The sequence below is a fragment of the Borostomias antarcticus genome (assembly GCF_949987555.1).
Source record: "Borostomias antarcticus genome assembly, chromosome: 8".
Lineage (NCBI taxonomy): Eukaryota > Metazoa > Chordata > Actinopteri > Stomiiformes > Stomiidae > Borostomias > Borostomias antarcticus.
In genome coordinates, this window is record NC_140241.1 from 21,945,249 (window position 1) to 21,969,408 (window position 24,160).

General features: G+C 45.2%; 1 protein-coding gene across 1 annotated transcript; it reads right to left on the reverse strand.

Annotated features, from left to right (window-relative positions):
• Positions 1 to 802: 802 nt before the first annotated feature.
• Positions 803 to 23,566, reverse strand: tek (TEK tyrosine kinase, endothelial; the record flags this gene model as incomplete). Its single annotated transcript, XM_084442526.1, has 24 exons — positions 803 to 892; positions 1,011 to 1,110; positions 1,550 to 1,646; positions 1,939 to 1,979; positions 2,187 to 2,257; positions 2,471 to 2,584; positions 2,856 to 3,046; positions 3,183 to 3,293; positions 6,098 to 6,308; positions 6,611 to 6,771; positions 7,670 to 7,940; positions 8,413 to 8,510; positions 9,079 to 9,366; positions 9,644 to 9,778; positions 10,211 to 10,369; positions 10,957 to 11,101; positions 11,210 to 11,355; positions 11,440 to 11,565; positions 12,069 to 12,206; positions 12,682 to 12,813; positions 12,969 to 13,121; positions 13,749 to 13,859; positions 14,688 to 14,981; positions 23,404 to 23,566. 24 exons carry the CDS (start codon positions 23,564 to 23,566, stop codon positions 818 to 820), a joined length of 3,531 nt encoding a protein of 1,176 aa, XP_084298652.1. The 3' UTR covers positions 803 to 817.
• Positions 23,567 to 24,160: the final 594 nt, after the last annotated feature.

The window sequence follows — 24,160 nt, forward strand, 5'->3', positions numbered from 1 at the left end:
CGCCATTTGGAAGAACGTCATCACAAGAACCATCCCATAACACAAGATCTATTTTCTCTACAGACGTTTTATGAGTTTACAGGTACACCTTTAAGTACTGGTTTAATACATTCATGAGGAGTATTTACATTTGAACCGGTTGTTATTATTGCAGGATTGAGACGTTAAAGGCAGTGAAAGCAGTTCTGGTTAGGGCTGGATTAAAAAAATCGATTCTGACATTTGATTCATGAATCCCAAAATCGATCTTTTATTTAATGAATGAATCAATAAATGAAGGAATGAATAGTTCATTAATTCATTCAATGATTCATTCATTTTTGGAAATCAGTATCGATACCCAGCCCTAGTATTGATGTGTTGCATAACTTGGCAGTCATGTAATTAAGGTTACAGCAACAAACAAAAAACAGGTTTTAGTAACACTAACCGAATCGATATTGAATCGAATTGAATTGTGATAATCGATTCTGAACCTTGTGAATCGGAATCGAATCGATTCTTGAAATTCGAATCGATACCCAGCCCTAGTTCTGGCAATCAGAGATGGGCTCTATGCGAACCGTCTTGTAACAGCATCGGACAATCGTCAGATCATTTGTATTATTAAACAACATTCATACATCAAGGTGAAAGTCTTGACAGTCAGTTTACGATTGTACACATGTTTTTCTGCGCGTAATAATTTGGAGTACACAATATGTGCAACATGCCAGTCTGTGAATCCCCTGATGAGGATTGCTGAAACCACTTAACGCAGTGACCCGCGTTCACAACACCATGGATGGATCTCTCCTTCCGGAACGTTCCATCCAGATCACCCTGCCTCCTCCGCAGAACAGTCGATGCCGGCGTAGGTGAACTTCTCATACAGGGTGGTGTTGACGTACGTCTACAGACAGAACCAGGGACAGAGCAGTGATTGGTGACGATTCGGGGCTGTGGACTGAGGTTGAAGATGAGGGGGAAGACGGACGGAAGATGAAAATGAAGACGAGGGAGGGGCTCACCTTCCTCTCCTCCAGCATCCTGTCCAGAGAGACCAGGATCTGGGCGAAGGAGGGTCTCTCGTAGGGCCTCTCTCTCCAGCACTGCCTCATCAGGTCATACCTGTACTCGGGGGGAGGAGGGGGGGGGGGGCGAGAAAGAGAGGGGGGGTTAGGATGTACAGCACCGCAGGCATGGTATGGTTCATAGTCACGGTACAGTTAGGAGGCGTTCTGTATTTGATACTCCCACCGACTCTGAACTAATACTGTAGGCTTTTTAAGATGAAGGTGAACGTTGAAAGGTGAAAGGTGAAGGTGAACCTTTAAGAACCTTGAGGTGAACCTTTAAGATGATCACCATCAACCACACACATCAACCACCAACACATCGCCATGTCTGCATATTCCAATATACGGATATAATCATGGCTTATAGAGGCTTGAGAGCAGCAGTGGGTGGGGAGGTGGCTCAGTGTGTGTGTGTGTGTGTAGGGGGGTCAGTGTGTGTGTGTGTGTGTGTGTGTGTGTGTAGGGGGGTCAGTGTGTGTGTGAACACTTACACCTCGTCGTCACAGTTGAGGGGTTTCTCCAGCCTGTAGCTCTGAGGAAGTTTCTCGTAGAGCTCAGCACAGGTCATCCCACAGTATGGCGTGCCACCTGCACAATTCACACACACACACACACACACACACATGTACACACTGTCATTAGAGTGGACCTACTGGCCGTGTTATTACAATAAAAACAATCTGCTATGGAGGATTTCTATCAACAACCTTTAGGAATCATAATATTTGAAATGCAGTTATGGACAACATGGTGAGCTTTAGCCTAGCCTAATAGCTTAAAGCCTCTTCTTTTATGCCTGTTTAAGGCCCAATGCCAATTCTCTGCCTAGATTAACTTGTTTACTATAAATACAGTAAAGTCCTCTTGCTTGGATACATACCTAAGCTGACAATCTCCCAGAGAAGCACACCATAGGACCACCTGTGAGAAACAGAGCATGAGCTTAAAATAATCCAGGTTATATTGGAATAAAACTTTATTGTCCTCCCAAGGATAGAAATGTGTCTTTGGCTCTCCATTACTGTACATGAAAACAGTCACATTCAGCCACACCCACCTGCTACAATCGCTGCATATTAACTGAAGTGACAAAGTATTATTAGGCTATAGGGTTTAAAGACTACTCACACATCACTGTTGGTGGTGTAGACACTGTAGTTGAGAGATTCTATGGCCATCCATCTGACCGGCAATCGTCCCTGTGGGCGGCACATAGTAAAGACACACAATGACGGACAACAACTCTGGAACAACACAACTCTGAGGCCACCGGCGACTCCGAAGCACTCTAATACGGACATGTCTCGACTCTCAGATTCACACGGCAAATTCCCCTTGTCTGCCTCAACTCCCAAAGCTTACAATACCACTCTGTAGTAGTAGGCTACACAAACACACTCACGCAGACTTACCATTGTCTTCTTCACATACACTTCCTGCCCCCTGGAAAGACCGAAGTCCGCTATTTTAGCCACAAAGTTCTCCCCCACCAGAATGTTTCTGGCTGCCAGGTCTCTGTGAATAAACTGGAGATGACAAAGTTTAAACTTATCTATTCTATTCAGTTTTGTCACACACACACACACACACACACACACACACACACACACACACACACACACACACACACACACACTCACTCACTCACGCACACACAGGTCTGAGTCTGTGCCTGTTGCATGAAATGTGCTATACCAAATAAACTTGACACGCACACACACACACACACACACACACTTTCTCTCTCAACAGGATATGGAACTGAACGGATTCTCCAGACCCCCCTCCTCCCCTCACCTGTTTCTGGCTCAGGTAATCCATGCCGCGCGCTACGTCTGCGGCAAAATGCAGTAGCTGCTGGGAGGTGAGCGTGGAGGCCGTGCTGTTAGCGATGGCGAAGGCGGGGTCTGTCTCTAGCACTCGGCTCTTCCTCAGGAAGTCCAACAGGTTGCCGTGAGGCGCGTATTCTATTGCCAAGTACAGGTAACCTGGAGACACAGGGAAGAACAGTACAGCAGGTCAACGAGGGGAACTCGTCCTTTGTTCATGAGACACTGTGAGACACCGTGAGACGTTGTTCGGTAGCCCATGGATGAAGAGATGCTAGGATGGTTGTCATGGTACCTCTGTGTTCGCAGGCCCCCAGCAGGTTGATGATGTTGGGATGTTGGCCCAGTTTACACAACACCTCCAGCTCCCCCGCAAAGTCTCTGTGGTCGTCTTTAGAGGCGTACTCTGCAGGGCACACAGATCTCAGTCACTACCGATCACAGTATGTTATCAGTTTGCAGTTTGGACAGTTGTTTACAATGTTTTTAGCTAGTGGGTTGGGTTAAGTGCCTTGCTCAAGGGCACAATGGTAGGCAATGGCAGTCAAGTGGCCTGGCCGGGTCTAGATGGTCTGGGCTACCTACCCAGCCTACCACTGGGCTACCTACCTACCACCCCAATCAGTAGGTTATCAGTAGGCCATACCAAGTCAGGCCACTAGGGCAGTATTTCAATAGCTGAACAACTTCCTGTTACTAAACAATTGTTTTGATGTCTTCCAGTCAGGATTTCGACCACACCACAGCACAGAGACTGCTCTTGTTAAGGTCTTCAATGACATCCATACAAACACAGACAATGGCAGAATTTCAGTCTTGGCATTACTGGATCTCAGCGCTGCATTCGACACGGTTGACCACAACATATTACTAGGCCGACTGGAAAACTGGTTGGGAATTTCTGGCACAGTGCTAGACTGGTTTGAATCCTACTTGAAGGACAAGGACTACTTCGTGCCTATAGGCAATTACAAATCGGAGCAGACAAAAATGACCTGTGGAGTTCACCAAGGCTCCATTCTGGGGCCTCTCCTGTTCAACATTTACATGCTTCCACTAGCTCAAATTGTGGAAAACAACAAAATATGTTACCACAGTTACGCAGACCACCCACAAATTGATATCACCATATCACCAGGGGACTATAATCCCATACAAGCGCTGGGTAAGTGCCTTGAACAAATAAACGATTGGATGTGCCAGAACCTTCTTCAACTAAACAAAAATAAAACTAAGTAATTGTCTTTGGAGCCAAAGAAGAACGATTAAAAGTCAGTGCTCAGCTCCAATCAGTAATGCTAACAACCACAAACGAAGCCATGTGTAGTCATGGACTCAGACCTGACTCTCAACAGTCACATTAAGACAATTACAAAGCCAGCCTACTATCACTTGAAGAATATATCAAGGATTAAAGGAATTATGTCTCAGCAGGATTTGTCCATGCGTTTATCTTCAGTAGACTTGACTTAACGGTGTGTTAACAGGTCTCTCTAAAAAATCGATCAGACAGCTGCAGCTGATTCAGAACGCTGCTGCTCGAGTACTCACTAAGACTGAGAAAGTCGATCACATCACTCCAGTTCTGAGGTCTTTACACTGGCTAACTGTCTGTCAAAGAATTGACTTTAAAATACTGCTGTTGATTTACAAAGCACTGAATGGTTAAGGGCCAAAATATATTTCTGATCTGCTGCTACGTTATGAACCATCCAGACCTCTCAGGTTTTTATGCTCCACATATCTGGAACAAACTTCCAGAAAACTGCAGGTCTGCTGCAACTCTCAGTTCTTTTAAATCAAGACTGAATACTTTTTTGCCGCTGCTTTTTATTAAATAAAAGAATTATTCATTCATACACTGCACTAACTTTTATTCCTGTATTTTATTTTTCCTGCATTTTGTTTTAAATGTCCTTTTTTGCATTTTGTTTTATATCACCTTTCATATGTTTCTTGCACTTTGTGTTGATGCTTTTAATATCTCATGTAAAGCACTTTTAATTGCCTTGTTGCTGAAATGTGCTCTACAAATAAACTTGCCTTGCCTTGCCTAGGGTGGACTGTGAAGTGAGACTGAGATCTGGGCATTAAGGATACAGCCTCCACTAATCCTGCGTATTTCACTGACATCATAAGAACATGTAGTAACTCTTTGTTTTGAGAGGCCCCATAGAGATGATCTGTTGACACTCATCTAATGTTGAACAATGTAATGTCAATAAACATCTGCATATTATCTGATCTTAACTATACACTCACCCTAACCCTACCCTAACCTTAACCAGGTGTTTCCTGTTGAAGTTGATAGTTTGTTGATAGCATATGTGACCGCCAATGGAGGTTTGGTCCTGATGTCTGCCAATGTCATTTCAGCTCAGTCTAATGTCTGCCAAGGTCATTTCAATCTTTCTTTTTTTTTTTTTTTTTTTTTTTTACAGATTATGAAAGTGTAAATTGTAAGCTTTCAAATGATGTGCCATGCATTGAAATCTGCAAATATTTGAAGAAGATACTGTATGCTTCTGTGAATGTTGGTACACCTGAAATAACTAAGCAGAGAAAAAGGGCTTCAAAGATTCAGAGCTGTTCACACTTCGCACAGGACATGGATTTTGACGACAAAATCTGACAAATTTAGTGAAACTAAAACTGGTGTTTGTTATATTGTGTAGGTTCTTCACAGCTTCAATTTTCGTAATATGAAAAAAAAAAGGAAAACAGGGAAATAAAATAGTATTTTGCTCTCTACCGCATTCTGAGGACTCCAGACACCAGGAGCAAACCTCCAGCTCAACCACATGTAGTGGTTGAGCATCCTTATTTTGCAGAGACTGTTTGGGGAAATCCCAAATATCGCCTCTAGACCTTGGGGAACCTTGGGGAAACCCTCTCTGGTCTGGGGGTAGATTTTTGAGTTCCACTGTTCGATCTCCACCTCGACCCACCCATTACACCTAGACTATCCAATCCAATCCAATCTAACTTTATTTATAGAGCACATTTAAAACAACAAGAGTTGACCAAAGTGCAGTTCAATCAATACAAAAAACACAGCAGACAACACAATAGGACAATAGAAGCATAATGAAAGATAATAAAAAAGAGCTACTCTGATACTTAGTATTAAAACGGCAGGGAAAACAAATGTGTTTTTAGGCGGGACTCAACAGGGGCCCTCAAGATAAAGTAAACGCAAACATTACTGACCTTTCATCCGCTTGATGGCGGCGTCCATCCTCAGACCGTCCTTCTTGATGCGAGCCTTGAGCACCTGGCCGAAGTTGCCCTCTCCGATGACGTCCTGGAACTTGATGTCGCTCCACTCCAGGGCGGGGTAGGCCAGGGTGGGCTCGGGGTTCTTCGGCTTCTTGGGCAGGTTGAGAGAGCCCGAACTGAACTGGACCACCGGCTCCTCTCTCTACCGGACATCAGAAGAGAAGCGTTACAGTTTGCTTTAGTTCAGAAGACTGGTCATTTTAAGGGCCATTGCTTCAACAAAAGCTATATTATAAGTAATGATAATGATAATAATATTAATACATTTTATTTATACAGCGCCTTTCATGATGCTCAAAGCACAAAGTAAATGCTAACGGAGGACTTATATTATGTATATTGATGTGTTTATTGTTTTGATGTGTTGCTCGTCTGTCTAACTAAAGGCTGAACGGATCATGGATGGAGAGCTGTGCCCGGGAGATGAGCCCGACCCAAACCCACCACGATGTTCTGGAAGGCCTGCACCATCCTCCTCTGAAAGGTGGCCCTCTTCAGCTGCAGCACGATGCAGAAGGCCAGCAGGATGGTGACGCAGGTCATCCCCGCCGAGCCCAGGATGGCGAAGAACAGCATGCTGCTGTCACCGCCGAACGCACTCAGCCCTGCGAAGAGCAGGGAGAGGGGAGGGAGAGGGGGGAGAGGGAGGAGAGGGAGGAGAGGGGGGGAGGGAGAGAGTCAAAGGGAGAGGAGAGAGGGAAGGAGGGATGGGAGAGAGAGGAGGAGGGAGAGAGGAGGGGAGAGGAGGGAGGGGAGACAGGAGAGAGAGAGGGAGGAGAGGGGAGGGGGAGGAGGGAGAGAGAGGGAGGAGAGGGGGGAAGGAGAGTCACAGTGAGAGGAGAGGAGAGGGAAGGAGGGGTGGGAGAGAGAGAATGAGAGAAGGGGAGAGGAGGGAGAGGAGAGGGGAGAGGGGGGAGGGAGAGAGACACAGGGAGAGGAGAGGGAAGGAGGGATGGGAGAGAGAGGAGGAGAGAGGAGGGGAGAAAGGAGAGAGAGAGGGAGGAGAGGGGAGGGGGAGGAGGGAGAGAGAGGAGGGAGAGAGAGGGAGGAGAGTCACAGGGAGAGGAGAGGGAAGGAGGGATGGGAGAGAGAGAAGGAGAGAAGGGGAGAGGACGGAGAGAGGAGGGAGAGGAGAAAGGAGAAATAGAGGGAGGGATGAAGGAGGGAGGAGAAAGAGGGAGGGGGAGGAGAGAGGCAGGGATACAGACGAAGGGATAGGAGGAACGACGGAGAGAGATTGAGGGAAGGATTAAAGAGGGAGGAGAGAGAGAGAGGGAATCGAAAAAGAGAATGTATTGGCAACTGTTTGACATGCTGGTTGTGAAATCTCCATATCCTACCATACCAGTGGTTGTGTCACATGGGGCGAGTTGTCAGCACCGGGTAGACAGAGTGATTGAATGGCTCTCCGGAGCTCAATCAGAATGTGAAACTTGTATAATCAGTGGGGGCCGGGTGGTTAAACTGCATTGCGTGATGGGTAACGTAGTCATGTTGGCTTACGAGAGCTCTCCTGCAGAGTCCTGATGGTGATCTGAGGTTTCTCTAGACCTTCTCCCACGTTGTTCCTGGACCAGACCTCCACCAGGTAGGGGGTGTCTGGACGCAGGCCCCTCAGTTGGAAGTGCATGGTCTGGGGCTGGGACTGGGCCTGGGCACGGGGTTGGGACTGGGTCTGGGCCTGGGGCTTGGGCTGCTGCTGGTCCTGCTGGACAGTGATCTCAGCTAGCTGGCTGTAGTCGGCCAGGGCTGTGTCCTGGAACCGGATCAGCACCTGAGGGACCCGGTTGTTAAATACGGTACAGTGAGCCTCCAGGACCTTTAGCGATGAAGCTTGAAGAGATTATTTACACCCGAGTCACAATGACATGAACGTTCTCATTGTTCAGAACACCCAACCACTTGGAACAGTCACAACCACAGGAATGTCGTCTCATTTATGGAAAACCTTGTAACGTATGGTAACAAGAAGAAGAAGAAGAAGAAGAAGGAGAAGAAGAAGAAGAAGAAGAAGAAGAAGAAGAAGAAGAAGAAGAAGAAGGAGAAGCTCTTAACTATAGTATATACGCATTGCAAGATGTCATGTAAAGATCCCAGATAGCAAGCGGATCTGGCCCATATACAGGCCAGATCTGGCCCTTGTGGCTTAGTTCCGGTCCATATATGGCCCAGAATTATTACACATCCGCTTGCTATCTGGGATATCCATGTGCTGTATGAATAAATGAACGAATGAGGGAGCTGACCTTGGAGATGGAGTTCCCCTCGGCCAGAGACCAGGTGATGATGGCGGACGTGTCGCTGACGTTGCAGCTCATGATGTTGGACGGCGCCGGCGGCAGCTCTGGAACGGACAGGACAGAGGAAGAGGATGAAACAGGTATGTTAGTGTGTGTGTGTGTGTGTGTGTGTGAGTGAGGAGGGGGGGGGGCATAGTGTACCAGAGCTTTGACGCCTAAATCGCTTGAGTTGTTGTTTTATGTCCAATACAGTAGTATTTTAGCTATACTACTGTGTTTTTACCTATTTTATTTTAGATTGCTACTCTTGCACTTTGCCTTCAGCACTAGATTATGCTCTTAGTCACTTGTGTTAGAAAGGAGATGCACTTGTGAGTTCTGGCAAGTAGTAGTACACTGGTTTTTCCTACGTTAAATGCAATTATTGTAAGTAGCTTTGGATAAAAGCGTCAGCTAAATGACTGTAATGTAATGTAATGTAGTATTTACAATCACATCTCATGGTGAGGTGCGTCCTCTTAAACGACCAAGGACCACATTGGAAATAAGTGTTTTTAATACTTTAATATGCTATCCTCTGGGCAATACTTGCATCGTTGATGTATGTATTCAGTTTTACCCAAAATAAAAATCAATCAATCAAATCAAGTTCTGCTCCTTCGTTTCTCTTACCGTCGCTGAGGGTCCACGCCGACACGGGAAGGCTGTGCTGGCCCACGGACATCGTCATCATCCTCACCCGGCACTCGTACTTGTGCCTGGGCCTCAGGTCGGTCAGCAGCAGGCTGCTGGAGTTGGCCGGGAGGTAGTAGGTCTTGATGTTCCCAGGCTCCGACATCTGCACGCACTTCACCTGGTAACTCCAGTCCTCTTTGGAGGGCCTCCCCACCACGTCCCAGGAGAGGTTGAGCGCGGTCCGGCTTACGGGGACCAGCCTGACCCCGGAGGGGAGGGGCAGATCTGGAGGGGGGGGGGGGGGGAGGGAGGGATGAAGTCATACGGACCCTGGGATCCTAGCAGAGGTCAGCTGATTTACCGAGGAGCCCCCAAAGGCAAACACAGCCTTTGCTCCTCTCTTGAACTCGCCCGCGTCTTTGTTCTCAGCCATGAGCCTCAGCTCCAAGCCTATCGGGTTTCCGTGCGAACCGTCCCACGCCCATTTATAATGTTAGGATCGCAAGGGGAACCTCTCTCCCCTGTCTGACTGAGTGATGGGCGGGAGGAAGGGGACCCTTACCTAGCATCTGGGTGGAGAAGACGGCCTCGGGACCCGGGTAGCCGGACCCCCCGGGGCCGCGCCGACTCAGCTCCACGAACATGGCGTACTGGGTCATGGGGGTCAGGTTCTCCAGTTTCACCACCGGACCAATCGCTGAGAAGAGACACGAACCGAGCGGAACCAAAAGACCAATCAGGGACATACGTAGAGAGGACCAAAGCACTAACAGACGCGAGGAAGGCCACATTACATCAGTCTCATGCTTACTGTACAAGTCAGCTTCACAGCGTAGTGGAGCGATGGTGACAAAATGTTTGACAGTGATGCAAACAACAGTTGACAGTTGAAAAAAATAATAATCTGGAACTAATTACAGTACATAATAGCTTCCAACGCACGATAGCAGTCGTCATGGAAATAACATAATTGTTCAGTACAGTCATAATTATTTCAAGTTAAAAAAAAAACATTTACTGAAACTGTATCTTGTTTATGGAACACATTGTATATCCCTGTACACCCTAGACTCTAGAATATGGAATATGGATTACTGTAAGAATCGGGTGTGAAGGACCAGTTTAATACCTTCAACTGTCTCCCATTCAGATGTGTTGACCTGCTTGTAGAAGACTTTGACGGCGGTCACCGGTCCGTCCCCAGTGTAAGGCTCCTGGTTCACCAGCACGGTCAGATGGTATGGACCACTCCCATTCAACATGGGGGGGCTCTGAGGCTTAGGGGGCACTGAGGGAGAGAGAGAGAAAGACTGATACAGTTATAGAAGAGGAGAGGAGAGAATAGAGGGAAGAGAGAAGAGAAGAGAGAAGAGAGGAGAAGAGAAGAGAGGAGAAGAGAGGAGAGGAGAAGAGAGGAGAGGAGAGGAGAGAAGAGGAGAGGAGAGGAGAGGAGAGGAGAGGAGAGGAGAGGAGAGGAGAGGAGAGGAGAGGAGAGGAGAGAAGAGAAGAGAAGAGAAGAGAAGAGAAGAGAAGAGAAGAGAAGAGAAGAGAAGAGAAGAGAAGAGAAGAGAAGAGAAGAGGAGTGAAGAGCAGAGAAGAGAAGAGAAGAGAAGAGAAGAGAAGAGAAGAGAAGAGAAGAGAAGAGAAGAGAAGAGAAGAGAAGAGAAGAGAAGAGAAGAGAAGAGAAGAGAAGAGAAGAGGAGTGAAGAGAAGAGCAGAGGAGAGAAGAGAAGAGAAGAGAAGAGAAGAGGAGAGAAGAGAAGAGAAGAGAAGAGAAGAGAAGAGAAGAGAAGAGAAGAGAAGAGAAGAGAAGAGAAGAGAAGAGAAGAGAAGAGAAGAGAAGAGAACTTGCTTCTCGTATTTGTCTGTGTTCACCTTTTACATTGATCATGAATTCCTTCTCTGCCTCCCCGGCCTTGGTTGTGACCTGGCAGATCCAGCGTCCAGTGTCGCGCACCGTGATCTTGTCCACCTTAAAGCTGGAGGTGGTCTGGTCTTCCCCGATCTCTGTGTCAAATGGCTGTAAAAATGCAATAAAACAAATTAGACACAAAGGCCAAAGTAATTATCTGTGACCCAAAGATGTCCACAATGCACATGACTCCTATAAACCTAGCCTGACACTTACATATATGACAGTTTTGTCCGGTTTGAGCAGACGGATCTCCCGGTGTAAAGGCGTTGGCTGGCCAGTCACGGTGCAGTTGTCAATGTACTGAATCCCAGAATTCAACTCTGTGTTGAGTAAGTTGCTGACCACCACGGGTGCCCTGTCTGCAGACAACAGCCAGTCAGTGAGGGGGAGTGAGAGAGACAGAGCCTCCAGAGTTCAGACACATTCAGCCTCTCTCTCTTTACCTTCCCTTTCACAGCGAGCGCCGTGTCGCCCCGCACACACGCAGCCCCGGAAGCGGTCACACCTTCCCTTGTCCCGACAGTCACATTTCAGCTTACACCCCGCCCCGTAGTAGTCTGGGGGACAGGCTGCACACACAAGGAGCGCAATCAATCAATCCATCAATCCATCAATCCATCAATCCATCAATCCATCAATCCATCAATCCATCAATCCATCAACCAATCAACCAATCAATTAACCAAACAACCAATCAGCCAATCAGCCAATCAACCAATCAACCAATCAATCAATCAACCAACCAATGAACCAATAAATAAATAAATCAACCAATCAACCAATCAAACAATCAAACAATCAAACAATCAAACAATCAAACAATCAAACAATAAATCAATCAAGGGACCAATTAACCAATCAACCAATCCATCAACCAATCAACCAATCAATTAACCAAACAACCAATCAGCCAATCAACCAATCAATCAGTCAACCAACCAAACAACCGATCAATCAATCAATCAATCAATCAATCAATCAATCAATCAATCAATCAATCAATCAATCAATCAATCAATCAATCAATCAATCAATCAATCAATCAATCAGAAGCAGGGAAAAGGCACCTCACCTTCACTGCAGTTGAAACCTCGCCAGCCTGTGGCGCAGGAGCAGCCGTACGGGTCTCTCTGGCAGAATACCTTCGACCGGCAGAAGCCGTCTCTACAGCGCTCTTTACACGTCCTCCCGAACTTGCCCTCACCGCACACTGGAGAACATGACGGTGTGATTAGCTTCATGGTACCACATCCCAGCATCACACTAAAAGTCCCCCTTACAAACTGTCCACGATCATACAGTATGGAGGCAGGCATTCTAAATGCAAAGATAAGTGTCCCAAGTGCTTTATAAGCAAGGATGTTTACATCATTTAACCACATTCCACATTAATATACAAATGTCTGTAATGATAAATTATCCAAAATAAAATGTATAACCTAAACATACCCTAGGGATTTCACAGTAACTTTCTAGCATAGATTTCCTGGAAAGCATTGCCCAAGCAGGCAGAATACTCAGACCATGGCAGAATGCTCTATAGTTAAAATGTGATTACGTTTATTTTAAGTCTATTCATTTTTACAGGGACAGTGTAGGATGATTAACGTTTCTGTAAAAAAAAGTGCCAGATTTAGCCAGCCGGTAAATTTCCGCCCCGTAGTCTCTGGAGAGGTCATATTCACCAGAATCACAGTTTGGGCCCATGAAGCCCGGAGCACAGATGCACTCTCCGCTGTCGTCATGACAGATCCCTCCGTTGGAGCACTGAGGACAGCGATGCTCACAGTTCGGCCCCCAAACTCCGGCTTTGCACTCTAGGATTCAAACAGAATTAAAAAAGGGATGTTTTTTTAATCATATATTATTATTATTATTATTTTATTTATTTATTTATGTTTTTTATTGTTGTTTTTTTTATTTATCCTGGCCTTTATCGTAACTGAGGCTCAAATGAAGCAGGTCTACTGACTTCTGACGATGAGCCTGGTGATGGCGGAGGTGTGCTTGGTCCCGGCGATGGACAGAGCGGTGTAGAGGCCAGCGTCGCTGGTGCTCACGCTGGCCACTGGGTACTGCAGGAGGTCGGGGATCTCGTTCTTCGGCACGGAGTGGATGAAGGACCCTGGGACACACAGAGCCTTTTGTAAACCACACGTTCCCACAACACACACTTGAGTAGTAGTAGTAGTAGTAGTAGTAGTAGTGGTAGTAGTAGTAGTAGTAGTAGTAGTAGTAGTAGTAGTAGTAGTGGTAGTAGTAGTAGTAGTAGTAGTAGTAGTAGTAGTAGTAGTAGTGGTAGTAATAGTAGTAGTAGTAGTAGTAGTGGTAGTAGTAGTAGTAGTAGTAGTAGTAGTAGTGGTAGTAGTAGTAGTAGTAGTAGTAGTAGTAGTAGTGGTAGTAATAGTAGTAGTAGTAGTAGTGGTAGTAGTAGTGGTAGTAGTAGTAGTAGTAGTAGTAGTAGTAGTAGTAGTAGTAGTAGTAGTAGTGTAACACAATGTCGTTGTGCTTGGGTTACCACATGGTTGTATGCAAATGTTACCCAAGCTTCAGTGTTCAACGTTTATTAATCAAATCAAATCAAATCAAATCAAACTTTATTTGTATAGCACATTTCATACACAGAGGCAACACAATGCGCTTTACAGAGAGCAATGGGGGAAGGTGGGCACAGCTCCCACCCCTACATATTCCAGATATGTATGATCATGATCTTGACGCAGAGCAAGGGTACAGTTAAGGTGACCATTACCATTCTTATAGATGACCGCGTCTTCAGCGAAGACCTTTCTGCGTATGAACGAGATGTTGACCACGTCACCTATGCTGACCGTGATGGTCAGAGACTCTGGGAGGAATGCGGCTGAGGGGAAGAGAGCACACACAAACACACACACACACACACACACACACACACACACAGACACACGCATACACACACACACGCACACACACACACGCACATACACACACATACACACACACACACGCACACAAATACACACACACATGCACACACACCCGCACGCACACACACACACACACACGCACACACACCCGCACACACACACACACACACACACACACACACACACACACACACACACACACACACAATAGTTAATGATTTCCTGCTAGATCTTGAGTCAGTGCTGTCTAATGTCATTTAGACACAATACATACCGTAACGAGCAGTCTCAGCAATGCTACAGACTGACACAGAGAGGAAGGCAGGGCCAAACAAACCCTTTGGACAGGAAGTCAGCTAATGTTGTGTCCCTGAGTTACCCACAGTCTGCCACACAGACTTTGTCAGTGTTTCATCAACGGCTTACAATAACAGACAAGCCTGCCGAAATGTAAACTATTGTGTTACGGTCAAATGCCATATAAGACATTTATAGTATGTATACCATTTCTGTAGGCTACAGGATCTATTGAAGATGACTTACATAGCATGACTGCATGCTACGGTACAAAGCAAGGTGGACCCCGGCTGCGGTCAGAGACTCAGAAGTGGCGCCACAACGACCGCCTCAGAAAGCTTAAAACATGATTTACCATTACCTTTAACATCTTATAAGTGTAGATTTCTCTATGAAGCATGATTTATGTAGATTTACATATGAAGCATGATTTACCCTTATTTGACATCTTGTAAGTGTAGATTTACCTATGAAGCACGATTTACCTTCATTTAGCATCTTGTAAGTGTAGATTTTGCCCCTGTCTGCATTTCTGGCCTTGCAGTAGAATTCTCCGAAGATGTCATTGCGCGTTCTCCAGGTAATCTTAGCTGCCGCGTGATAGGCCGTGTCCTGAGTGACAGTCAGGACCTGTGGTTGCGTGAGGGGGAAGTCCCGCCCCATGACCAGGGAGGTGCTGGGCGTCCAATCGCTGCTGACGCAGTGGAGGGAGGAGTCAGAGGAGGTCACCAGAGGGTTGGGGTTCACCAGCGTCAGGTCTGCTAGGTCGAGGGAGCTACCTGTGAGAGGACAGGAGAACACACACACATAAATATACACACACATGTAAATAAACACACACTAACATGCATGCAAGCGTGCACACACACACATAGATACAGACACACAAACATACACACACAGATATGGACACACACATACAGACAAACCCACAGACATACACTCACCAGAGAGAGACAAAAAGGGAAATAGAGAAGGAGGAGGGAGAGAGAGAGAGAGAAAGAGAGAGAGAGAGAGAGAGAGAGAGATTGGGATTGGGATTGAGAACGAGACAAGTGGGAAAAGCTAAATTTGCATGCGAGACATTTCACAGACGTCCAATTCTCAACGGCACGGTTTGGTTACGACATGTCGGGAACAGTTGCGGACATTCTGTCATCTACTCTGCGTCCACCTAATAAACCAGGATTGCCTGACATGCCTGTTAGCACGACAACATCTGGTTTTCCAGCTGGGGAGACCTCATGCTAGTGTGTGGCCCTCGTAGTCACGGGGAATCATGTCACATTCACAGAGAGCATATCTGATTCATGAGTGTGTTGATACGGTTTACGGCATCACCACCGTGGAACTGTTACTATGCGGTTTGTCCCGGCAGCCAGGAGAAACATGTAATGTATCTGATGCAAACACAAATACTGTCCAAAACTCAAGGAAACAGTTTGGAGATCATTAGGAAGAGATGGCCTGAACTGGGCCCCTTCTTAGAAAAAGACAAACAAAACCATCAACAATTAGACTAGCAATGCATTTCAGGACATGTTTGCACACATAGCCCTTGATTTATGATTCATAGCAGAATGTGGCCTTGCAAATATGTGCATAGTGACGTTCTGTGAGAGGGGTTCTCTCACCAACTTGAGAGTGATGCGTGGGTGTGTGTGTGTGTGTGTGCGTCTGTGTGTGTGTGTGTGCATGTGTGTGCGTGCATGTGTGTGTGTGCGCGCGTGTGTGTGCGTGTATGTGTGTGTTTGTATGTGTGTGTGCGTGCGTGCATGTGTGTGTGTGTGTGTGTATGGGGTGTGATTAGTGCCAGCACACCATACTGAAACGCTTGACTTGCGCCTACTTAAGAAGACGCGATGACATCAAACGTCTAAACGCACGTGTATAATTTCCATTGACAAACAATGGAGAGACAGACGTCTCATAGCTGTAACGTACCTGTAACGCAGACGCTGTGCACATGTTGTTTACACGAATTGCGCATCGTGTGCGTGATGGCAACACTACAGGTTAGATGCGCCTCACATATGCGACACCAACACTACACATGACAGTTTGGTAAAATCATAGATGTACGTACGTACGTACGTCTTGTAATGTGTGCAGAAATTGCATAGCGACGTGTCAAACGTGCCAGTGCCTTGCTAGCGCAGCAGACGTGTTAGCGGCCGCACGTGTAAGGTCAGTTGCCTTTAAATCATAGCTGGTTCTAATCTCGTCCTTGCCAATTGGTAATGCATTCTCAATAAATGGAATTCGCACATGTTAAGCAACTTGTTTTTAATAAAGCCTAATATCTGAATGACTCTTTCTTCGCAATTTAAAACAAATGTTCAGATACACGTGTTTCTTATCAATAGAGGGCTATCTATTTCTAAATAAAATAAATCAAATGTAGGTAAATTACCAGTTCTCGTTTTGAAGCCACATTTTATTCAAACATTGGTCCACAAAAAAACACATATAGAATAATGTAAAACTGCAAATAAAAATGAATCGAAATAAACAATAGGCCTACAGGTCTTTCTTTGGGGAGGAGGACTATGCCGTCAACTCAAGATGAGCTGGAGCGAGCGAAGACCCACTTCTGTGGTGGCGCGGGAAGGCCCAACGCTTCCCCAGACTGTAGGCTACCAGGTGACAAATCGCTACCACTGACTAATTTGTAACATTCAAAGCAATCACCTGATATTATAGAAATTATTAAATCAGTTGTGTAGTGTTCAGCTCAAATGAAACCATTTTGCAGTATCAATGCATTCATTTTTTTGCCTATAGGCCAGCCTACACCAGGCTGAACACTTTCAAATGTAGCCTCCAATTCGTTTGGCTATTTTTTTTGCACAATAGGCCTATTATTTCGATTTATTTTTATTTGCACTGTTTATATACATTATTCGTGATTCATCAATGGAAAGCATGATTGAAAATATTGCTTGTGTTTCCTCCCTCACAGAAAAAGACTGTCTCATTCTCTCTGTCTCTCAGAGCGGGTCTCCTGGCGCGCGTGGCTATGTTGCGCAATACCTGCTTTGTGTTGCGCAATACCTGCTCCGAGAGCGAGTGAGACAGATATCTCTTCTGATATTTAGGAATAGCGGAATTAATAATGATTAAGTTGAGTCTTACAAGCCTAACATTTGGTAACGAACTATAGCAATACATGTGGTTCATTGTTTTTGATTTAGGTGATTGTCATCATTTTGCACATAATTATAACACATACATTATGCTACAAATATAAATATAAATCACCCGCCTGCGACATCTGCTGACAGAAAAGAGCACTGCAGTCTAGACAGAAGGCCGAAATGTAAACATGTGATAAAAACGCTGATATCTAGGAAAAGTAATGAAAGGAGGGTCCTTGAATTTGATCGAGTGCAAACAATTATCATTTTGATTCACTTGTGTTCAAATTACCACCACTCGGTGCTTCTAGTGCCCGCAGTTAACACGTAAAGGCGTGTGCACGCGTGTTCTATGTTTTAAACGTTGGCACGGCACTTTTGACACGTCACTCCTAATATGTGCATCAAATACCTGACACCTAACACTACACCTTATAGTTTGATCAAACGAATAAGCGTGCGTATAGACACACGTTTGTGTGGTTTGCTAATATTATAGTGTGACGTGTGGAACGTGCCATGCCAACGTACGCAACAGACGTTTAAACGCCCGCACGTGTTAAGGCTGGCATGCCATGGTTTGACTCCTAAAACTGAAGCACATCTAGCATAATATTTTACAATGAAAAGCAAGGTCAATTTAGAGGCTACACAGGACGCATAATTACGCACAGCTGGGATTGATAATCATTAGGCTATGGAGCCCATCCTAGTTGATTGTAGGCTAATTAGCCTACACTCACAATCCCTTTTGCGCCATAGCCTACTGTATGTCAAAATACAAAATACATTCTTATACTATTATAGCCTACGTGTTTTGGTGCTGATCCTCAGCACCCCTGTGCTACAGCTAGTTGATGATGCGCGCTCTTATTTGAAAATGTAGCGATAGTGGAGATAAAACGACACATATCTAGGAAAAGTTATGCAAGGAGGGTCCTGGAATTTGATTGAGTGCAAATAAATATTCTTAATTTTTATTCAATATGGACAAATGAGCCCCGCTCGCAGCTTCTAGTGCCCGCTGACTTAACACGAGCGTGCAAACGTTACATGCATGTGCGCAAAAATGGCACGGCACTTTTGACACGTCACCCTCTGAGAATGCGAGCGACTCGTAACGCGTGCGTATATGCACGCCTATTAATCAGCTCGACAAAGTACCTTTATACACGCAATGCAGGCGACGAAAGCACTGAGTGTTTGTTACGCTGGCACGAATCACACCCCATAGTGTGTGCGTGCGCATGTGTGTGTGTGCGTATGCATGTGTGTGCGTGCGTGCATGTGTATGTGTGCGTGTGTGTGTGTGTGTGTGTATGTATGTGCATGTGTGTGTGTCAGGGTAAATGCACATGATGCATGAAGTGTGTGGGAGTCCTCACACGCCCGTGTCCGCGGGGGCGGCGTGGTCCGGGAGAGGCCTGGGTGGCGTGTAGCACGGCGGTGACCTCAGCACGCGGCCCGCCACGACCCCCGACCCGTCTGATCGCTTCCACATGTCCTCTCTGACTGGACCCCCGGGGCCACGCCCACGGCCTCACGGATGATAAATCACTGAGAGCCCAGATAAGACGGCCACTCCCCCAGGCAGCCAACCCTGAGTCTGGGTCCAGCTCGGTCCAACCTCCTGTCGGAATTGCTTATCATGTTGATTATGCTGGTTGTATATGAATCTTATTTTATATTATTTTTATTATTAGTTGTATTCAGTGGTTGTATTTAATTGCTTTGTTATGCGGACCCCAAGAAGAATAGTTGTCATTAAACTAGCAGTTATGGGGATCCTAATAAAACCAACAAAACAAACAAAAAAATAACCTGGGCATGGAGCTTTCTTCTTCTAAGGAATGTAATTCAGTTAAATCCAGTTGTAGTTCCAAATTAGTTTGAGATGATCCAAAGTCTCAATCGCAACGTTTCACCAACAGAGCACTTCATTGTATATGGTACCTGTATCTTGTACATACAGTACTGTTCTATATGACAAATAAATGTCAGTGATGATCAGTTTGCTGTAGATGGAATTACATCCAGCCATGCCAATATCGTGCTGCATTAGCATATTGTTTTCATATACTCAAAATGAATTTCATATGTGCAGAGTCAGCGGTATTTGGCTAGCAAATTGATTTCCTTATCTGGCTATGCAACAGCCCAAGGACATTTGGAAACAAGTCAATTGAATTCAGATGGGAAAGGTTTTGACAGATAAACATTGCATTGATAACATATTGGGAGAAGGCTGTGTGGGGGACTTTAACTGGGAGGTGCCGACATACCGTATGTTTTAGATAAATGTGCACCGTGAGCCAAAACGAGTGATGATTGGTGTGATGCTCTGAGTGATGTCTCCAGCTGCTTGTAGCTGCTGACATCATATAGATTGAACTGGTCAGGCCATACTGTACCTGTACATGTGCCATTCACACATGTATGCACACACGCACATGCCTGTGCACGCACACACACATACTACACACACACACATAGACAGACACACGCATACACACACACATAGACAAACACACGCATACACACACACACCACATACCGTACAGTACCACACACACACACACACACACACACATAGATAAACATACGCATATACACACACACCACACACACATTACATACCGTATAGTACCACACACACACACACACACACACACGGATATGAATTGACTATCAGATAAAGATGTTGCAGCAAGGTGGCAGCAACCACTAATTTGTCCACCATAACACAAAGAGAGTGCTTAGAGAAACTCTCTTTATATTTCAGGAGGGTTCATAAATAACACATCACACTTGCTGCTCCATGTTCTTCTGCGAAGCAATTGTCATGTTATTGTCAAAAATACATATTAGATAATTTCCGCATGCTGCAACGGTGAAGCAATGTTTTGTGAAACAATGCTCTTGTTAATGCCCGGTCATGAAAAAGATCCTAGTGTGCCCATGCAGCTACTGTTGTTAAAGGTTCCACATGAGCAGCCAAGTGATTGTGTAATGCTATTAGCTTCAGGGTACCCTTGGGGACCCCCGCCTTGCTATTGTTGGGGTAAGAATAGTCCTGACAATGCAGGGAGTGGGTCTATCAGGGGAAGTAGGCCTGCAAAAACAAACAGAAAATTGTTTTTGTTGAGTCAGTACCTCATCCAGGTTAAACATAAAGGTGGACATTATATATATATATATATATATATATATATATATATATATAATATGTGTGTGTTTATATATATATATATATATATATATATATGTATAATATGTGTGTGTTTATATATATATATATATATAATATGTGTGTGTTTATATATATATATATTTATATATATATATATATATAATGTGTGTGTGTGTTTATATATATATATATATATATATATATATGTGTGTGTATAGATAGATAGATAGATAGATAGATAGATAGATAGATAGATAGATAGATAGATAGATAGATAGATAGATAGATGACAACTACAAAAGGCCAGAGAGCAATGCTTTTTCCTCTCCATTTTGAATAACAGCTCAGTCTCTTGACTGGTGCTGCTTTTAATATCGAGGGAATCTCTCAACGTGCCCACGTAGCCTATAAAGGCTGAGTCTCACGTGCTGTTGTGTCCCAGCTAAGCGCGTGAAGAGATAGATGTTAGGGGTTGACGCTGTCGGTGACGCTGTCGGTGTCCCAACAGCAGTAACAGTGAAACTCTAACTGGTCTTGGCCAACGGTCTCTATGCAGACTAATTCTATTACAGCAGAGTTTTTCAGAGACAGAAACTCGAGGCTTACGTAAACACCATGAGGAGAGGTGAATGGCACCACAGTCTCTCTGGGATGTCTATGGTTGGATTCAGCCGTTTATTACCCTCTAGAGAGAGAGAGTACTCAGACCAGATTAACAGCACTGTCATTGAAAAATCTCTGTTTTGTGAGACCACTGGGTTAAGTACTGTACACGCACTGTACTGTGCTGGGTCATATATCGCACATCCCATGTGCTCACACATGGGGCTATTTAAAAAAAATAAAAATAAAATAAAAGATAGCAAACTTTTCTTGTATAAACATGGCTGGATGCTTTCCAAGCATACAAGATCATGTTTCCTTTTCTCACCAGCATATTTCATGAGAATAAGATCAATTCTCAAATTGGACTGTGTTTGTTTCATTTCTCTACAAAGCAAAGTTAACATTTATCATCCAGAGGTGGCCTATTTTAGAGCCACAGTCGTAAATCGTTGTCGTTCAAACAGACGGCACAGCCTCACGTGACTCAGCAATGACCCCAGATTATCTTTACAAAAATGAACGGCGCTACTATCAGGCAGTTGACTTGTTAGATATGTGTAGCCTATGAGACACATTCACGTTGTAATAAGGCTGTGTGGTGTTTTTTATGATATCAGTGGAAATACTGTCGACTATGCCCTTATAGCCCAGTTGTCAGGAGAGAGAGCCGTAAAAAAAAAGTGCTGATTTGTGTTGCTGTGACTCGGGGTTCCAAAACGGGGAGGATTGTTTTCCAAAAACAGATGAAAGTGAGAAGTTTATGCTAAGGAAACAGACATGGGCTCGAGTGGCAGTTGAACAACATGTACTTGAGATGGTTTTACGGTCCCCGCGGGATTCCTGGCGGAGGAGTCCGCGTGGAGGAGGGGTAAGTGGGGTTGAGATGCGGCTTATCCATCAGAGTTCGGTTCTCTCTCTGGATGGGTGAGGAATGCCAGACGGCTCAGTGTGGTTTTAAGTTTTGAGGGGCTTGTTAAGTGAAACACACCCGACGATAAGTTAAAAGCCTGCAGCTGCTTCACAAACATGCCTAAATCATGTAGTAGCCTACAAGATAGAAACCCAAGGGCGCAAAGACTACTGAAACTTTGTGTCTGAGGTAGCTACACAAATTAATTGGTTGTATTGTTTTATATAATCTTATCAAAGCAGCGAATCTAAGCTATTTTTGTGGGGCTGGTGAGATGGCGGGGTGTGGAGGCAGTGAGCTCATCTGTCTGAGGAGAATGTGGGTGTGTGCCAATATGAAGAGGAAACCGCTTGAGGTACCAACCCATCTAAATCATTATTTAATTAATTTTACTTTGTTAGGTAGGCTAACTGGAATAGCAATCAGGGGTAAGAGCACCACTCTCAAGTCCATTGTCTACAAGAATAGTTTGACCTCATTTTTGATGATTATGACCAAAGCAGATATTGTGAAATTCCACAGCTCATATGTTGAGTGTATGTGCTTTAACGTGACTGATACATCACAGTAGTAAAAAGTGCTGCTTTGTAGAACCATAAGTCGCTGTAGAGAAACGGTCTCAGATAGAACCCTTTTCAGGTCATATGTAGGCTACTCATTTACTGTTGGTTCCAAACAGCACCTTTAACATGGTTCTTTACAGAGGCAAAGTTCAATCTAGAACATAAAAGGGTTCAAACCCACCTGAAAATGGTACTATCTGGAAGGTTTATTCAGAGGGTTCCTCTACAGGGATAAATTATTCTACATACGTAGCACTCCTTTTTTCTGAGTGTATTCTTCTGCAACTATTTCAATACACTGCTGATGTCTAAATGTCACACAACACTGACACCACTATTTCTATCACTATTTACACAGCCAGTTCTCCAAAGACTGTCACTGGATTGTATATAGACAACAATTGACAGACAGCAGCTTTGCCACTGGTAACAAGACACGTGCAGACAAATGACGCCAAAGTATTACTATTAACTGGCCAGTTGACTTGATCATCAAAACCCTTGTTTGAGTTCCAGTGGGTATAGACCATGAGTATCAGAAACAAAGTACCTCTTTCTTCACCAGCTCTATCTAAAATATGCTAGTGTCACACTTCCATTAAATAGATCATTGATCAAAATGATAAATCATAAAAAGATAAAGAAACCCTCATCAAACGCCAGTTGCCCAATACAATAAACAAGATGTTACTCTATAGTGGCACGCTATCCAAAGCTGTAGACTGAGTCAGATGTTGAGGACCGGGGCTGGCCCTCGTGGTACAGCGTGTGTCAGAAGACCGGGAGGGTCCCTACCTGGAGCGAGCCAGTAGACCAGGCCCAGGGTCAACGAGAGAAGCCTCCTCATGTTCCCCCGGCGGCAGGCGGGCAGAGGCGCCGGCCGGTACGTCCACAGAGCGCGGCCGAGCAGAGAGGCGACGGAGAGATCCAGGCCCCGGAGGGTGTCAGAGAAGCCCATCGACACACATCTCTCTCCACTCAGAGGCTGAGCAGCTAATGCACTCTTCTCCCCTCCCTCCCTCTCTCCCTCCCTCCCTCCCTCTCTGTCCTTTCCCTACCCTTCTCTTCCTTCCCCTGCATTCCCGTCTCCTCCCTCTCCCTGGACCCTCCGGCCGCCACCGACGCCCCCCCCCCCTCCCTGTGTGCTGTCCAGGCATAGGGAGTTCCAGTTCCCTTTTCCTGTTTCCTCTCTGTGTGAGGATGGGAAAGGCTGGTCTGAACAATACAGGACACTAGCCCCTATAAACCCTGCAGGGAGGGTCCGTCTGGGCCAGTAGAAGACGCCTCGTCAATTAAGGAGTGCCGGTCCAACATGCGATACAACGGCTCAGCTTGTACCTGGGCTTATACGCACATTATTTAAATAGCCATGTTTTATATCACTCTCAGAAGGTATGGTTTATAATGAAGTTGTTTTCTTTTTGTTTACATTAAAGCGGTTATTAAACTATTTTGGACATTAAGCCCTATTTGTAGTATGTCTACCAGGAACCTGAAACATAGAGACCATAATTTCACTGAGCGCTCCAGTATTGAGTTAGTTACAGTTTTT